At 39.3% G+C, this 14445-nt stretch overlaps 1 protein-coding gene across 1 annotated transcript; it reads left to right on the forward strand.

The window, feature by feature from the left end:
- The first annotated feature begins 1534 nt into the window (after positions 1–1534).
- galr2b (galanin receptor 2b) lies at positions 1535–12698 on the forward strand. Its single transcript, XM_085156431.1, has 3 exons — positions 1535–1755; positions 4985–5367; positions 10116–12698. The coding sequence occupies exons 2-3, from the start codon at positions 4994–4996 to the stop codon at positions 10879–10881; spliced, it is 1140 nt and encodes a 379-aa protein (XP_085012557.1). The 5' UTR covers positions 1535–1755; positions 4985–4993; the 3' UTR covers positions 10882–12698.
- Positions 12699–14445: the final 1747 nt, after the last annotated feature.

Raw genomic sequence — 14445 nt, forward strand, 5'->3', positions numbered from 1 at the left:
GGACAGTCTCGGTCGTTGTGTCCTTGGGCAAGACACTTCACCCGTTGCCTACTGGTGGTGGTCAGAGAGCCTGGTGGCGCCAGTGTCCGGCAGCCTCGCCTGTCAGTGCGCCCCAGGGTGGCTGTGGCTACAATGTAGCTTGCCATCACCAGTGTGTGAATGGGTGGATGACTGGATGTGTAAAGCGCTTTGGGGTCCTTAGGGACTAGTAAAGCGCTATATAAATAGAGGCCATTTACCATGTTTAATCCAGTTCTTGTGCAATTTGGCTTTTCTCCTGTTTACCTTCCTTAAGAGGTTTTTGACAGCCACCCTTCCACTGAGTACATTTCTGATGAGGCTTTGGCAAATAGTGGATGGATCAAATGAAGAGCCATACATTTCTTGGGTTTTTCTATTTCTAGTCATTTTCTACTTCTGCCACTTCTTTTGTTCTCCACTTGTCCATTTTCCGTACGCTGCACACCATAACGGGAATGTTGGGATTGTTCTCGTTGGTGCAAAAATACAGTTTTATACCTGCATGCTGTTTTTCAATATGATATACTTGTAACCCACTGAAAACATTTGGGGCATTTTGAAAAAGACATTACAACATGAGAGACCACAAACTGCTTTACTGGAACACAGATTTGGTCACAAGCTCAGTCTCTCAGTTAAAAGCAAATATAATGCAGTAGTAAACATGGGCTCTTCCAAATGTTTCTCTTCATAATGCCAGCATAAAACTGAGAAATACATATAATACAGAAAAATCTCAATTTCCTTGTTTTACATGTTGCATGTGCAGTATTATTTATGTGTATTTAATGACCATTCTGTTTTTATTGTGCGGTAAAAATAGATAAATACATTTTCCCCATATTCGCCGTGTGTATATCCATCAGGAGGAAGCACTGCATCTAATGGACACTTTTAAAATGACATGCAACAACCTCTGTGAAACTACTACAAAATAACAAAAATTAAAACTTGTAACTAGAAAAAACCTGAAATATTCACATTCAGCTTTACAAATTCATGTTTAACAGTAGTAGTCCAACATCCAGCAAACAACTACTAATTTTTAACTCTGTTTAATTACTTGCAGTTAAATAGTCTCTGACACTGGTCATGTGACATCACAGCAGCATCCATTCAGTAAAATGGATTGCATTCCCTATTGACTTTACACCCCTTTAAATATCAAAACCTAATGTTGGCCTAACTTTACCCAATAATTCAACTTCCACCACTGACAATACTGCATTCCCTTTGCTCCCTCTTGAATTGAGTAAATTGAATTGTTCTCCCCCTCAGCTAAACTCGCTACAAACCTGTAAGATAGGGTAAAGCCTAAATACTAAGACCAGCACCTCATTTGAGGGCAGGCTGGCTTGGGTGCAGAGTAGTCTCGGGCTATCACTGCCACTTATTGTGGTTATTTGTCAGTGATCCCCCTGATTTTACAGTGAGCATGAATAGACCGCCAGTTGCTGCGGCTTGCCTTCATACCTTGGCTCTGCAATGCTTTTCTGCAGTGAAGTGTGAACATTAAAGTGAATGTGGAGGAGGAGTCCTCACCAGAGGAAGAGTGGTGGGGGTGGGGGGGCGGAGAAAGAGTAAGATACCAGCAACGGGAGGCAGATATCAGTGTGCATTGGTAGAACAGAGGTTTCACAGCAAAGAGTATGAGCATCTCAACAGAAAGCGTCTGGGAGTGTCATTCCTAATCTGAGAGGAGTGCTGACGCTTTGGATACTGTCCACCCATCTGGTAGGTTTATCATACTGCATCTGCCTGATCTGCATGCTAATTCTGCTGTTCATGCAGTGTAAACATTCGTATGTATAGAACATTTACGGTCTATATTTATCAGCATATTTGTATCACCTGATTATAGGATGCAACAATGTTGTAGCCCCTCTGCTGATATTTAAAGTTTGCCGGACATGAAGATTTAAAATGACATACTCTATTCGAGCTCTGTTTCTTATTGATAATGATGTGAAATCCAGTGATGCAATGTCTTCTCTGTGGTCATTATTTTTAGACTCACAATAAAGCCGCATTTGGCAATGTCTGCTTCAGGCTGCCCTACATCCCCATCGCACTTCTATTTTTTCTCTAGCTCTGCTATTTTTATTGATTCTCCACCGAAAATTCAGTCTGCAGTTCAACCACAGTCTGTAAATTTCACAACCTGTTAGGTACTGCACGCTCTGCTATGAGACGATCAAACTCGTGTATACGGGTCTCTGTTTTCTGCGATTCCACTGAGGCTTAAACATGTTCCCTGCTCAGTGGAGTCTTAGCCAAGATATCCCTCTGCAGTTGGAAATGTAATATCAGCCCCAACTACCTTTCCTAGTGGGAAAGAAGGGGACTCATCTTCACCATGCTTGAGAAAGTTAAAGCCTGGCATGAACTCAAAGCTGTGAGGAAAATACCTCTGCAGCAACAACCAGCTGATATTATACTCCCGTCTCTTAGTAAGGTTAATGACGATATATTACTTCATCTCCTCTCACGACTTTAAGTTCCACTTACTTGCCACTGACTGTAATCAGTATATCTCCTAATTTTGCTCTCAGTCACAATTTTGATTATATGGATGTAGATGGCAGTACAGTGTAATACCCAAAGGATGCTGAACGTTTAATAGCAGTGTTCAATAATTAATCTTCAGCTTGCTGAGGACTGATACATAAAAGCAAAAAAGGTTGAGAGTGAGTCAAAGTAAGCCACAGCGATTTATTATCTGCATTAACAGCATTTTTGTTCATTTTGATTTTGCTTCCCTCTCTTAAAAAAACAGAAGATTTATTTCTTCATAATTTCTAAGGAGACTGCCAAATTAAAATCCACTCTGTCCATTTGCAGTCGGAACGTGTCCATGCTGTAATTTCACCCAAGCTCAGTGATTTCTTTTACAAGCAGTTACGTTTCTGCTACCACAGACTCGAAGCATTAATTATTCACCACGTCTTTCATATAAAAAATTGATTAAGGTAGGATAATGAGCCTCCTTTATCATTCAATTTAGTCCAACTGTTTTCCTTCTTTAGGGAGATTCCAGTTTTAGGAAGGGTGATCGTGGCTCAAAGAGTTGGGTGTTCGTCTTGTAACTGGAAGGTTGCCGGTTCGAGCTCCGGCTTGGACAGTCTTGGTTGTTGTGTCCTTGGGCAAGACACTTCACCTACCACCTACTGATGATGGGCCGATGGCGCAATATGGCAGCCTCGCTTCAGTCAGTCTGCTCCAGGGCAGCTGTGGCTACAACTGTAGCTTGCCTCCACCAATGTGAGAATGAATGAATTGTAAAGTGCTTTAAGGGCCCCGAAAAGCGCTATATAAATGCAATCTATCATTATTATTAAAATAATATTCTTTTCTTTTGATTTTGATGTTTGTAGTTTGAGCTTGGTAGACAAAGATGGGTGTCAACAAATATGTGGATGGTTTTCTGTCTTTAGTCGCTTTCGTGGCCAGGCATAACAATCAAATAAATTAATTGTTAAGAAAATAATAATCTGTTCAAAATATCGGCTTTATATGTGTTTTTTATTTTGCTCAAATTTAATGGCATACTCTACAAAAAAAAAAAAAAAAAAAAAGATTAAAAGGAAAATATTGACTTTTTTAAAATATTTTTTCAGCCCATCCTTAAAAGATGATAAATCATTGATTTCTTTTGTGATGTCTTATTAGGAACCAATGTCAGTGTTTGCTATGAAGTTCACTCAGTAGAAAAATTAGTATTCCCAATAGCTGGAAGCAGTGTATTTGTTTCCAGCTGCCTATAATGGTACTCATGGTACTTATTTTCTGAATTAAATATTTATGGCACAATGGATAAATCACAAACTCTAGGCTCTTGTGTGCTTAGCAAGCATTCTTTTTAATGACAACCAGAAGCAAATAGTATTATTAAATGATGGCTGGGAATAATAATAATTAAAAACAGCTGATGAAACATTTTTAGCTGAAATCAGATAAATAAAAGGGCTTGAATAAAACATTTGGAGACTACCTCATGTGTGTCTCGCTAAGTCACAATTAAGAGCACTTCTTTACTTTCAAGTCCTTATTTTGCACCACTTGTCGCAAAACAATTTACCAAAAATGGCTGAAAGTGCACCTTGATTTCACTGGAGACATCACTTTATGAAACTGCAGCACATCACAAGCTCTAATATGATATTGTTGCGGGTCAAAAACTGAAAGAAACACAAAGAAAAAAAATACTCTGCTCACCATTTGTCATCATGAACAGATGATCCCTTTTGATGTAATCTTCCTGAGAGCAAATCCCCTCAAGCAGAGATGAGCTTCTGGTCTTCTGATTTTCACAGAGTGATTTTGCCAGTGAGCATTGCAAAAATTCCTTGAATTACAAAGGAGAATTACTCAATCAGCACTTGTTAATGGATTGACCCACTAAACTGAAAACCACCTGCTTCATATTGAAAAACAGTAGCTGTGATGTATGATTAAACAGCAGCAAACTGTTAACTGCAAGTCTCCCAGACATGAATAAGCCTAGAAAGATTAATAAAAATACTTAATGCTGTGATAAAGGGAATAAAATAAGCAATACCACTGAAATTCATCCTGTAACATTTAAAGGCAACATTTCTTGCAATTAAACACTCAAAATATTCCCATTACGTCTGTCAAAAACATCAGCCAATTAAAAGCAGCCTGTCGTTGTTGTCTTATTAATACGTGTAACATGAGACAACTGGGGATTATTTGGATGAAAAAATCCTCTGGTGCATGCAGCCTTTTTTTGCATACTCTAAAAAGTTGTAAATAACTTGCCAAGAAACTACCTCTTCATCATATTGTCAACATCGACCACCAGTGCATAAGCCGATAAGAAAGGGTTTGGCTCGGACAACAGTGTTATCAGTTAATGGGATTTAAGACGTACACAGAAGTGACTCTAAAACCACCAAGATAGTGGTGCCTAACATGTGTCTCCTTTCTTCTCTCATTCCAGACCTGCACAATGTCAGACTTTGAGGATTTCACCTGGCCGGGAGGGCAGGCCAATGTATCTGAAAGCTACCAACTGAACCCCACCAGTGTGATTGTGTCAGTGGTCTTCTCTCTCATATTCCTGCTCGGCACCATTGGCAACAGTTTGGTGCTCGCTGTACTGCTGCGAAGCGGACAGGTCGCGTACAACACGACCAATCTGTTCATACTCAACTTGAGCGTGGCTGACTTCTTCTTCATCATCTTTTGCGTTCCTTTCCAAGCTACCATCTACTCTCTGGAGGGATGGGTATTCGGTTCCTTCATGTGCAAAGTCGTCCACTTCTTTATCAACCTTACCATGTACGCCAGCAGCTTCACATTGGCCACCGTGTCTGTTGACAGGTATTGCTTCAAAATACTTGTTTTGCTGAAATACCAAACATCTAAAACAAATTTCACCCACAAAGAACAGAAAAATTTGCAAATTATCACATTTTGAAGTGAAGTTTGCTATGTTGGCTATTGCCACTTCGTTGTTATTGCTATTATTTTTCTATCAGCTAAGGCTAGCTAAGACTAGCTAGCTTGGTTAGCAACATGCCTTGCAATACTCTGTTTTATTAAACAGGACGATCATTTTGGCTAACAAGAAAAAGAAAACAAAAGCAAACCACCTACGTTTCGTTTAGCAGATCTACCACCGAAGTCTGAGCCACAGCAATTTAAGCATTTGCTTTATTTCTTTGTCTCTATGTTTGTGCTTGGATATATCACCCAAAGTGATATTATTCATTACTAATATTAAATAAATATTAAATTTATTAAATTTATTAAAGAGAGGAAATGAGAAGGATATTGAGGGCACAAATATCTGGGCTCAAATACAAATTTAGTTTAAAGGTGGGATGAAAAATGCCTGTGTAAATGATGAAAAATGTGATATTCCACCTGCTACATTCCTAATATGACAACAAATATAGTTTTAAATAAAGGAAGAAAAAAAATACATCCATCTGCCAAGATTTTGGGAAAAACTGAACGACTGAATCCATTGTTTTTCATTTCTAGGACATACAATAAGCCTTCAAAACTCCCTAAGGGAAGCATTGAGAAAGCTTTTATTTGCCTGGTCACGCTGTTAATTTTTTTGTTGTGCTTTATTTTGTTTACTCTCCCGCAATGTCTCCGAAATATTACACATTTAATTTGTCACAAATGCATTTTTTGCATCTGGAGTTTAAACATGGACTCCAGAAGCTAAAAATTATATCCCTCGGAGAATAAGCCGTAAGCCATCATTATAGCTGTTGGGCAGCAATAATCAGTCAATATGAGCTGTAAGTGTGCAGCTGCCCTCTCCAGCAGACCCCTCTGTTCACACTGGCTGTGTTTACACTCCAGAGGATTCAATAGTCATTTCCCCCTCAGTGTGAAAGAGAACAGTAACACCTGAGTCGGGAGGGTAATGAACATGTTCTGTCTTCTTCCTTCGTCTGCAACGGTCAGCAACATCGCATACAAAAAAGCGAACTCTTACAGTTTACACCAAGAATCCCCAGCAGAAATTAAGGCACAGATAAGCCTGGGGGAATAGCAGCACTGACACACACACATAGACAAAACGGTGTAAAAGGATGACTTGCTGCTGAATGTGCTATCTGCAGGCAGATAATATGATATATCCTCTGTTTTTATGGTGCAGAATTATATATTAAAAAAGGCTCACAATGAATCATTTATAAATGTTGTTTCTGTTTAAATTTAGTAAAACATTATTTGGATACTCAAAGAGTTAATCTCTGCCATAAGCGCATAAGTGCCATTTGTTTTATATTAATCCGTTTAAAGATAATTCAAAGACAATTTAATCTGGCACTAAAGAGTAATGTCTGAATACTTGTAGTTTTCCAAACCACTGAGGTTTCAAGTTACCAGCGGGTTCAAAGTGACTGCTTTTTGAATTTAATGTAAAACACCATGGCCCCAATTCACTGAGCTTTCAAAAACCAGAGAAGCTGTTTTCTCAGTTTCTACAGTCTTTCTGAAGTGTCCTACAAATGTGAAAAGCAAGGACATGGACATTTTGTTTTCTGAGAATTCCTGCCTTCGGCAAAATACTCCCTTGGAGAACATATAACACATAAAGCAGCATGTTAGATATGCCAAATATTTAAAGACTAACCAACCAAGAAATGATGAGATTCCAACTGCAGAGATAATATGTGATAATCAGTATGCTGTAAGATTATTGAAAGAGACAGCTTTTATTGAAAGCACCATAGTGTCATGTGGGATTTGCACCTTCATCTCCTACCTGCTGAGTAAAATCAAAAGCACAGCACCAAGCATGTTTTCTGTTATTCCTGCTGTTTTACAATTTATGCAAGTTCGTCTTACTGAAAAAGCCTAAAAGCCCTCTCTCTGGATATTACTGTCCCTAAGGTGTCTTATTCAGTAGAACCAACAAACAGCAGTGGAGTGAGTGAATGATTACCAGTCAACCACAAAACTTCAGTGTGAGTGAATTCATTGTGAATGTATAGGTGGCACTACTGTTACAATAATACCTACTCAAAGGGCTCCTTACTCCAACTGCACTGCTCAAAAAATTAAAGAGACGCTTTTTAATCAAGTCAGTTAAACTTCTGAGATACTGATCTGGTCGGTTAAGTAGCAGAGAGGGTGGTTAATCAATTTCAGGTGCTTTGTTGTCAATGAAATTACTTAGAGATGCACTAGAGGTAGTCCAGCTCCTCCAGGATGGCACTTTAATAATGGATTGGATTTATATAGCACTTTTCAAGGCATCCAAAGCGCTTTACAATGCCACTATTCATTCACTCTCGCATTCACACACTGGTGGAGGCAAGCTACGATTGTAGCCACAGCTGCCCTGGGGCAGACTGACAGAAGCGAGGCTTCCATATCGTGCCATCGGCCCCTCTGGCCAACACCAGTAGGCGGTAGGGTAAAGTGTCTTGCCCAAGGACACAACAACCAGGACAGAGAGCCCGGGGATCGAACCGGCGACCTTCCGGTTACAGATACGCTTCCCAACCCCCCACGGTGACTTTACTATGTGCCACTGCTGAAAAGTTTGATGTGTCTCCCAGCACAGTCAAGCACAAGAGCATGATATTCCAGGCAGTTACTCTAGGAGCATTAGATAGGGCCGTAGAAGTTCCTTAAGCCATCAGAGGGTCTTTGTGCAAGTAAGAATAAGATGAGCACACCCAGAGCACTACAAAATGACCTTCAGCTGGACACTTGTGTGAATCTCTCTGACCAATCAGAAATAACTTAAGATGTCCTCATTGTCCAGAACTGTGTAGCCCAGTTGGCATTTGCCATAGAATACCAAAACTGGCAAGTCCACCACTGGCACTTTATCCTTTCCCACAGCAGGTGGGTGAGCAAATGGGACATACATGAAGGAAGCCATGGAGAACGTTGTGCTGCCTGTAACATTGTTCAGCATGACCATTTTGTGGATGGGTCAGTGATGGTCTGACTGCACTGGTTTGTGTCCTGGGTTCCTCCTGGTATGTGACAATGCCCAGCCTCATGTGGTGACAGTATGTAGGCAGTTCTCGGAGAATAAAGGAACTGATATCATTGACTGGCCCCACACTCGCATGACATAAATCTAATAGAACACCTGAGGGGAATTATGTTTCGGTCAGGAGCTTGGTGATGGCCTGGTCCACATCTGAGAGGAGGATCCCACAGGACACCGTGCATTATCTCTTTAGGAGCACGCCCCAATGTTGTTATGCATCCATACAAGTACATGTGGGCCTTACAAGCTACTAAGTACCTGTTTGAGTTGCTGCAATGAAGTTTCAGTAAAATGGACAAATATGCCACATCATTTTATCCTCTGTGATTTTCAGTGTCTTCAGCCGTCTGTAGGTTGATTTTTGATCAAATAATGTGGTATCCTTTCATTCATAATACATTATCCAGTTCATATTAGTGTAGATTTCGTTTTTGTTCCCAATTGAGATCTGATTTATTTTCAAAGTGTTTCTTTAATTTTTTTTAGTGCTGTATTGGAAAATATGCCAAAAAGCTGGTATCTTTACTATAAATCTCTGGATTTATAGTACAATCACACTAGGGAAAATTGTGGTTGAACATGTGACTGTGTGCAATAAAATTCAATTTTTTGTTGCCTTTGAAATTATTCTTTGAGGAAACTGTTGCTTTCAAGTGACTTTTATGAGTCAAGACAATGATAAAATGACAAGTCATTGATTTCAAGTCATTGATTTTAAGTGCTTTTGATATGTCTTGATGCATTCTCAATCATCCAGGAAAATAAATCTCCAAAAGTTGATTCTGTTCATCTGGACGCAGCGTTTTCTGGGAGAAACGTTTCGTCACTCATCCAAGTGACTTCTTCAGTCTCAGCTGACTGCAGGTTTCCCCAATCTTATAAACAGTACATTTGCATAATGACTGAAACCAGTCCACTGAAAGAACAATGGGCTGTGAGGTCAACCCACTTTGGCAAGGACTGCCTAAAGCTTGTACGTCAGTATGAGCAGACAGCACGTAAGATGGCGGACTACAGGAACCACCTGAGATTCAGCCTCAGATGCAGACAAAACAGGATTACTCCTAAAAGTCTGCAAATGAGCTCTTCAGTTAAAGGCTTCCGGGCAACAAAAATCCTCCAGAAGGCACAGCATCAGTTGCTTAATGAACGGGTGAGGCAAACAAACTTTACCATCGACATGCTAAAATCTCAAGAGGAGCGGATCCGACAGAGACAGATAATGCTGACCTCACAGCCCATTGTTCTTTCAGTGGACTGGTTTCAGTCATTATGCAAATGTACTGTTTATAAGATTGGGGAAACCTGCAGTCAGCTGAGACTGAAGAAGTCACTTGGATGAGTGACGAAACGTTGCTTTTGATATGTTGACTGTTTTGTATTGTCTTGTATTATTACAGTTAAAACATTTAAAGTACATTACAGCTATATAGACTAAAGATATGCAGTCACAAGTTTCACTTTCTACTTTTTAACATATACAGTTATAAGTTCAGTCTTAATTACTAAAGTTTTTAACCTGCTGTCCCCATTTTTCTGTATTTTGCAGTCTAGATTACAGCTCAAACATGTTATTTTCTTGTCTTTATAGGTATCTGGCTATTCGCTATCCTCTGCGCTCCAGGGAGCTAAGAACCCCTTGTAATGCTGTGGTTGCCATGGTAGTTATCTGGGGTCTTTCCCTGGTCTTTGCGGGTCCATATCTCAGCTACTATGACCTGATTGATTATGCCAACAGCACTGTGTGTATCCCTGGCTGGGAGGAGCAGAATCGTAAGGTGCTGGATACGTGCACCTTCCTGTTTGGCTATGTCATCCCTGTGCTTATCGTGAGCCTCTCGTACACTCGAACTATCAAGTACCTGTGGACGGCTGTTGACCCTCTGGACGGCATGTCAGAATCCAAGAGGGCTAAACGCAAAGTCACCAAAATGATCATCATCGTCACTGTACTTTTCTGTATATGCTGGCTGCCGTACCACGTGGTGATCTTGTGTTACCTGTATGGAGATTTCCCATTTAATCAGACCACATATGCCTTCAGGCTTCTCTCTCACTGCATGGCCTACGCCAACTCTTGTGTCAATCCCATCGTGTACGCTCTGGTCTCCAAACACTTTCGCAAAGGTTTCAAGAAGGTGTTCAGCTGCATCCTCAGTAAACATGGGAGAAATAAGGTTCACGTGGTTCATGTAGCCAACACTGTGCCTGGGTTTGAAGCCGGCTCTACGGAGGTGTCACAGATGAACGAGGAGAACGTGCGGCAGAATGAATGTGAAATGATCAACAGGCCAGTCGCAGAGCCAAGAGAAGCCACCGTGTCCCTGAATTTGCCCTTTCAGCAGCAGCAGACTTGACAACTGGTTCAGATTGGCTAAATTGGCTCAGCACAGATTGCCTTTTGTGAAAGACGTTGAAGCTAATGTTTAAACATTTACTATTCATATATTCATATTTTTGATGGCAAAAAAGATGAACAGGGATTTGTTCATATTTAGAGAGACAAAATATTAAGGAGCATAAAGCTAGTCCACTACAGAAATGTATTTGTTTTATCACTTACCTAAACATATATTTTATATCCCAAAACAACTTCCTGTTACTTAGAAAGTTAGAAATGTTTATTGTTAAGCTAAATGAGAAATGTTCTCACTTTCCCCTGTCTTCACTATTTGCCTTAATCATGGTTTGCACTTTACCTCATATTGTCATTTGTCACATTGTTTGAGACTTCATATTGTCCTAACACTTTCTAGGACCAACATGTTATGGTATGCTTCACCTGATCCCAAAAAAAAAAATTTAATACATTGGCACTGGGGAGGGAATTTCATGTGAGTCAGCACTATATGCTACTTTTCTGACTTCAAACAAGCTTTTTCATGGAGGATTGGGGTCCCTCTAGAGCTCAGGCATCAAAGTCAGAAATATGGCAATGCACAGCAAAGCAGTGCTCCTCCTAGATATATAGACCATCTTATGGGATTCATTAGCATTTCCAACACCATGTTCAACTGTAGATTTCGTGTTCAGGTGCTTCGAGCCCTCATATGGCATTTACCCAGCATTAGCTCAATTTCAGCTGCACTATATACAACATTTTGACCTACTTCAACCTCCAAGTCATTAGGGCTCCATAAGTGGAGCAGAATGTTATTTGGGTTCATTGTTTTGTATTTTGCATGAAGATGCTTTTCTGTCTTTTCAAGATATTGACAGGTGGTACATGTTAAGTAAAAATAACATGTTTGGTATCAGCAAAATTTGATACCAAGCAGTTGTTGGTAGAAATCTTTTAAAAAAAAAAACTGGGCATAGTTTATTGCTATAATTGTATTTTGTGATTAACAAATTCATGGCATGTTTGGTGTGAAATGCTATATTTAAATAAATATGTTTCTCAAAAGGCATACTTATATATTGAGATTTATGTATTTTAAAATGTATGTATTAAGTGTATTTTATTTGTGTATTTAAAAAACTGAACTGGTTATCATACATTTGCTTTGTTTTTCCAAATGAAAGCACACCCACAGGGTATCCCTATTTTGTGTTGCTGTATGGTTGTCTCCTACCTCAGAGCTGTACAAAGCTTCTTTGTTGTCTTCTATTCAGGTTGTGCGAGATGCAGTTTTCACCTTGAAAGATTGGACTTCTTTCAAGACGCAACACGTTTCTTTGCAAAATTATACTGAAGTGTGTTTGCTGTAATACTTTCCCATCCCATCCTATGGTATACAGCTTACTTAAGTATATCTCTGTTGTACATTTTAAGAAAATATATTTAAATAAATATCTATCAAAGTGATTTAAAACACAATGTACATCACACCTAAAACAAATAAACTATTTTCTGCTGTGAAACTGTACTGAGGTTATTTATTAGTAGCAAAATAAGCTCCGTGAGGTTGCCTCGCACATGGTGGAACAGTGGTTAGCTCTATTGTCTCACAAAAAGAGAGTCCTGGGTTCAAACCTGTGTGGAGTTTGCATCTTCATATTTTTTTTTTTTATCAAGGTGCTCTGGTTTCTCCTGCCACCAACAAAAATGCTAGGTCAGTGCCATCTATCTTTGCTTATTTTATACTACATAAGGAGTTCATTTTAACACTTGAGGTAAATAGAATTCTTTCTTATTTCTCCAGTGCAAAAGCAGAAAAAAAAATGTTTCACTCACTGTTAGGGATGGGTTCTGACATAAACGGTAGTAACCAGACTGAAAAGCAGCACACATTTCATTGCTCTATTTCGGTGCTTTTTTTTTCCTGAGATGTGATACGCTTTGAATTCTAGCCAATCATTTTACGTTTCCGGGGATAGTAGGCGGGTCCAGGTACGTACGTTCTTTTAGAGCAGAGCTACAGATTAAAAATGCCCAAGGCGAAGCAGTCAAAAGTCTGGCTGTACTTCACAGCAAAATATGCAAACTCAGCAGCCTGCAACAAGTGCTTTAAGCTGATACTATCAAAGGAAGTAACACCTCAAATCCGATGAAACACCTGGCGACGCACAGCGTTTTTTTTAAAAGCCGAAAAATGCGCTGTATTTGATAGCTTGCTGTGAGACCTCACACCAAGCGCATCTACTGCGGGTGTGGTGCCTGTTATCGGACCCGGAGTTAGCAACATCCCCCAAAAACACAAAGAGGAGAGTCCTGCCCCCTAGCCCTGCCAGTGTAGCAGAAATGATGACGGATGATGATGGCAGCAGCAGCTGTTCTTCTCTGCGTCAGTAGCTTAATGTTGTTCGTGTGTAATTTACGTTGAGTAGGCTAACCATGTTATTACATTAATGCATGTAAGGTGAACTAGCAAACATCATCATAGCTACATGCGGCTGTCTTCTTGTTTGATGGCAGATACTCCCTTCACCCTGGCCAAAAAGGCTAAAATGACCAAAGAAAAAGTGGGAAACAGTTAAACATGAGAGGTTTTTGGACAAAGTTTTTGGACAAATTTTTTCCATTGTTATCTTTTTACAAAAAAAAAAACCCAGCTGAACATGAGAGGTTTTTGGACCAATTTTGTGTTCTCCATTCTTTAAGCACCGGTTTGAGCACCGTTTAAGCACCGGCACCGTTTCAAAAGTACCGGTTTGGCACCGGTATCGGATAAAACCTAAACGATACCCATCCCTACTCACTGTAGCTTTAAACTGTTTGTGTTGAATATCTTCAAATGCTCTTCTTGTCCACTCAGCGAAGAAATATTTCATTTACTGCGAAGCTTACTTCATAAAACTTAGCATTAAGCAGCTCAAAGAATATTTAACATCTAGGCCATTCAACTGAACATGAGTAGGTGCTTAAAATTAGAGCCATGCAAAATTTCCCCACCATACTTGGTAAACTGTCTGAGTTAGAGGTTTGTGAAGTAAAAAGGTAAATGTTCAACAGCCACAAAAAAAGCTCTGTAAAGGATTTTCTGTAGATTTCTGTCAGATCTAGTGATTGGTCTGCTATAGTAAAACATTTTTGATACAAAATCCACAAAAAGAGTATGCATTTTGTCCCCATCTATAATGCAAATGGCTGTTTTTGAAAAATAACAACAAATCTCATTGTAAGATTATGTTTGGAATGTATGTTTAGAGAAATGTATTAGTAATCCAAATACTTTACTTAATATTCTTAATTATGCAATGATGGTTATATTAGCTGCTGTATTCAGCTTTGTGAACCATTTTTACATACAATGGGAAGTTCTGGAAGTATTGCTTTTTATAATTCTTTAGTGAAAGGAGTATTACTAAATTATGAAAACACCTTATTACAAATACTGGCAAACTGTATATAAAGTATCAAAAGCAGAAAAAAAAACTTTATCTGGACTAATATTTCTTTATTGAGGGTTAATGTTCAGTTTAAATAACCGACTTTAAGTAGCCCACTTTACATTGTGTTCAACCTCTTATAATGCATT

Source organism: Neolamprologus multifasciatus, chromosome 4 (assembly GCF_963576455.1).
Source record: "Neolamprologus multifasciatus chromosome 4, fNeoMul1.2, whole genome shotgun sequence".
In the NCBI taxonomy this organism is placed as follows: domain Eukaryota; kingdom Metazoa; phylum Chordata; class Actinopteri; order Cichliformes; family Cichlidae; genus Neolamprologus; species Neolamprologus multifasciatus.

Bases quoted from the DNA above. Each gene is read 5' to 3' on its own strand.
- galr2b (XM_085156431.1), top strand. From the start codon at position 4,994: ATGTCAGACTTTGAGGATTTCACCTGGCCGGGAGGGCAGGCCAATGTA. The intron at 5,368-10,115 runs GTATTGCTTCAA...TTGTCTTTATAG, and splicing joins GCCACCGTGTCTGTTGACAG to GTATCTGGCTATTCGCTATC.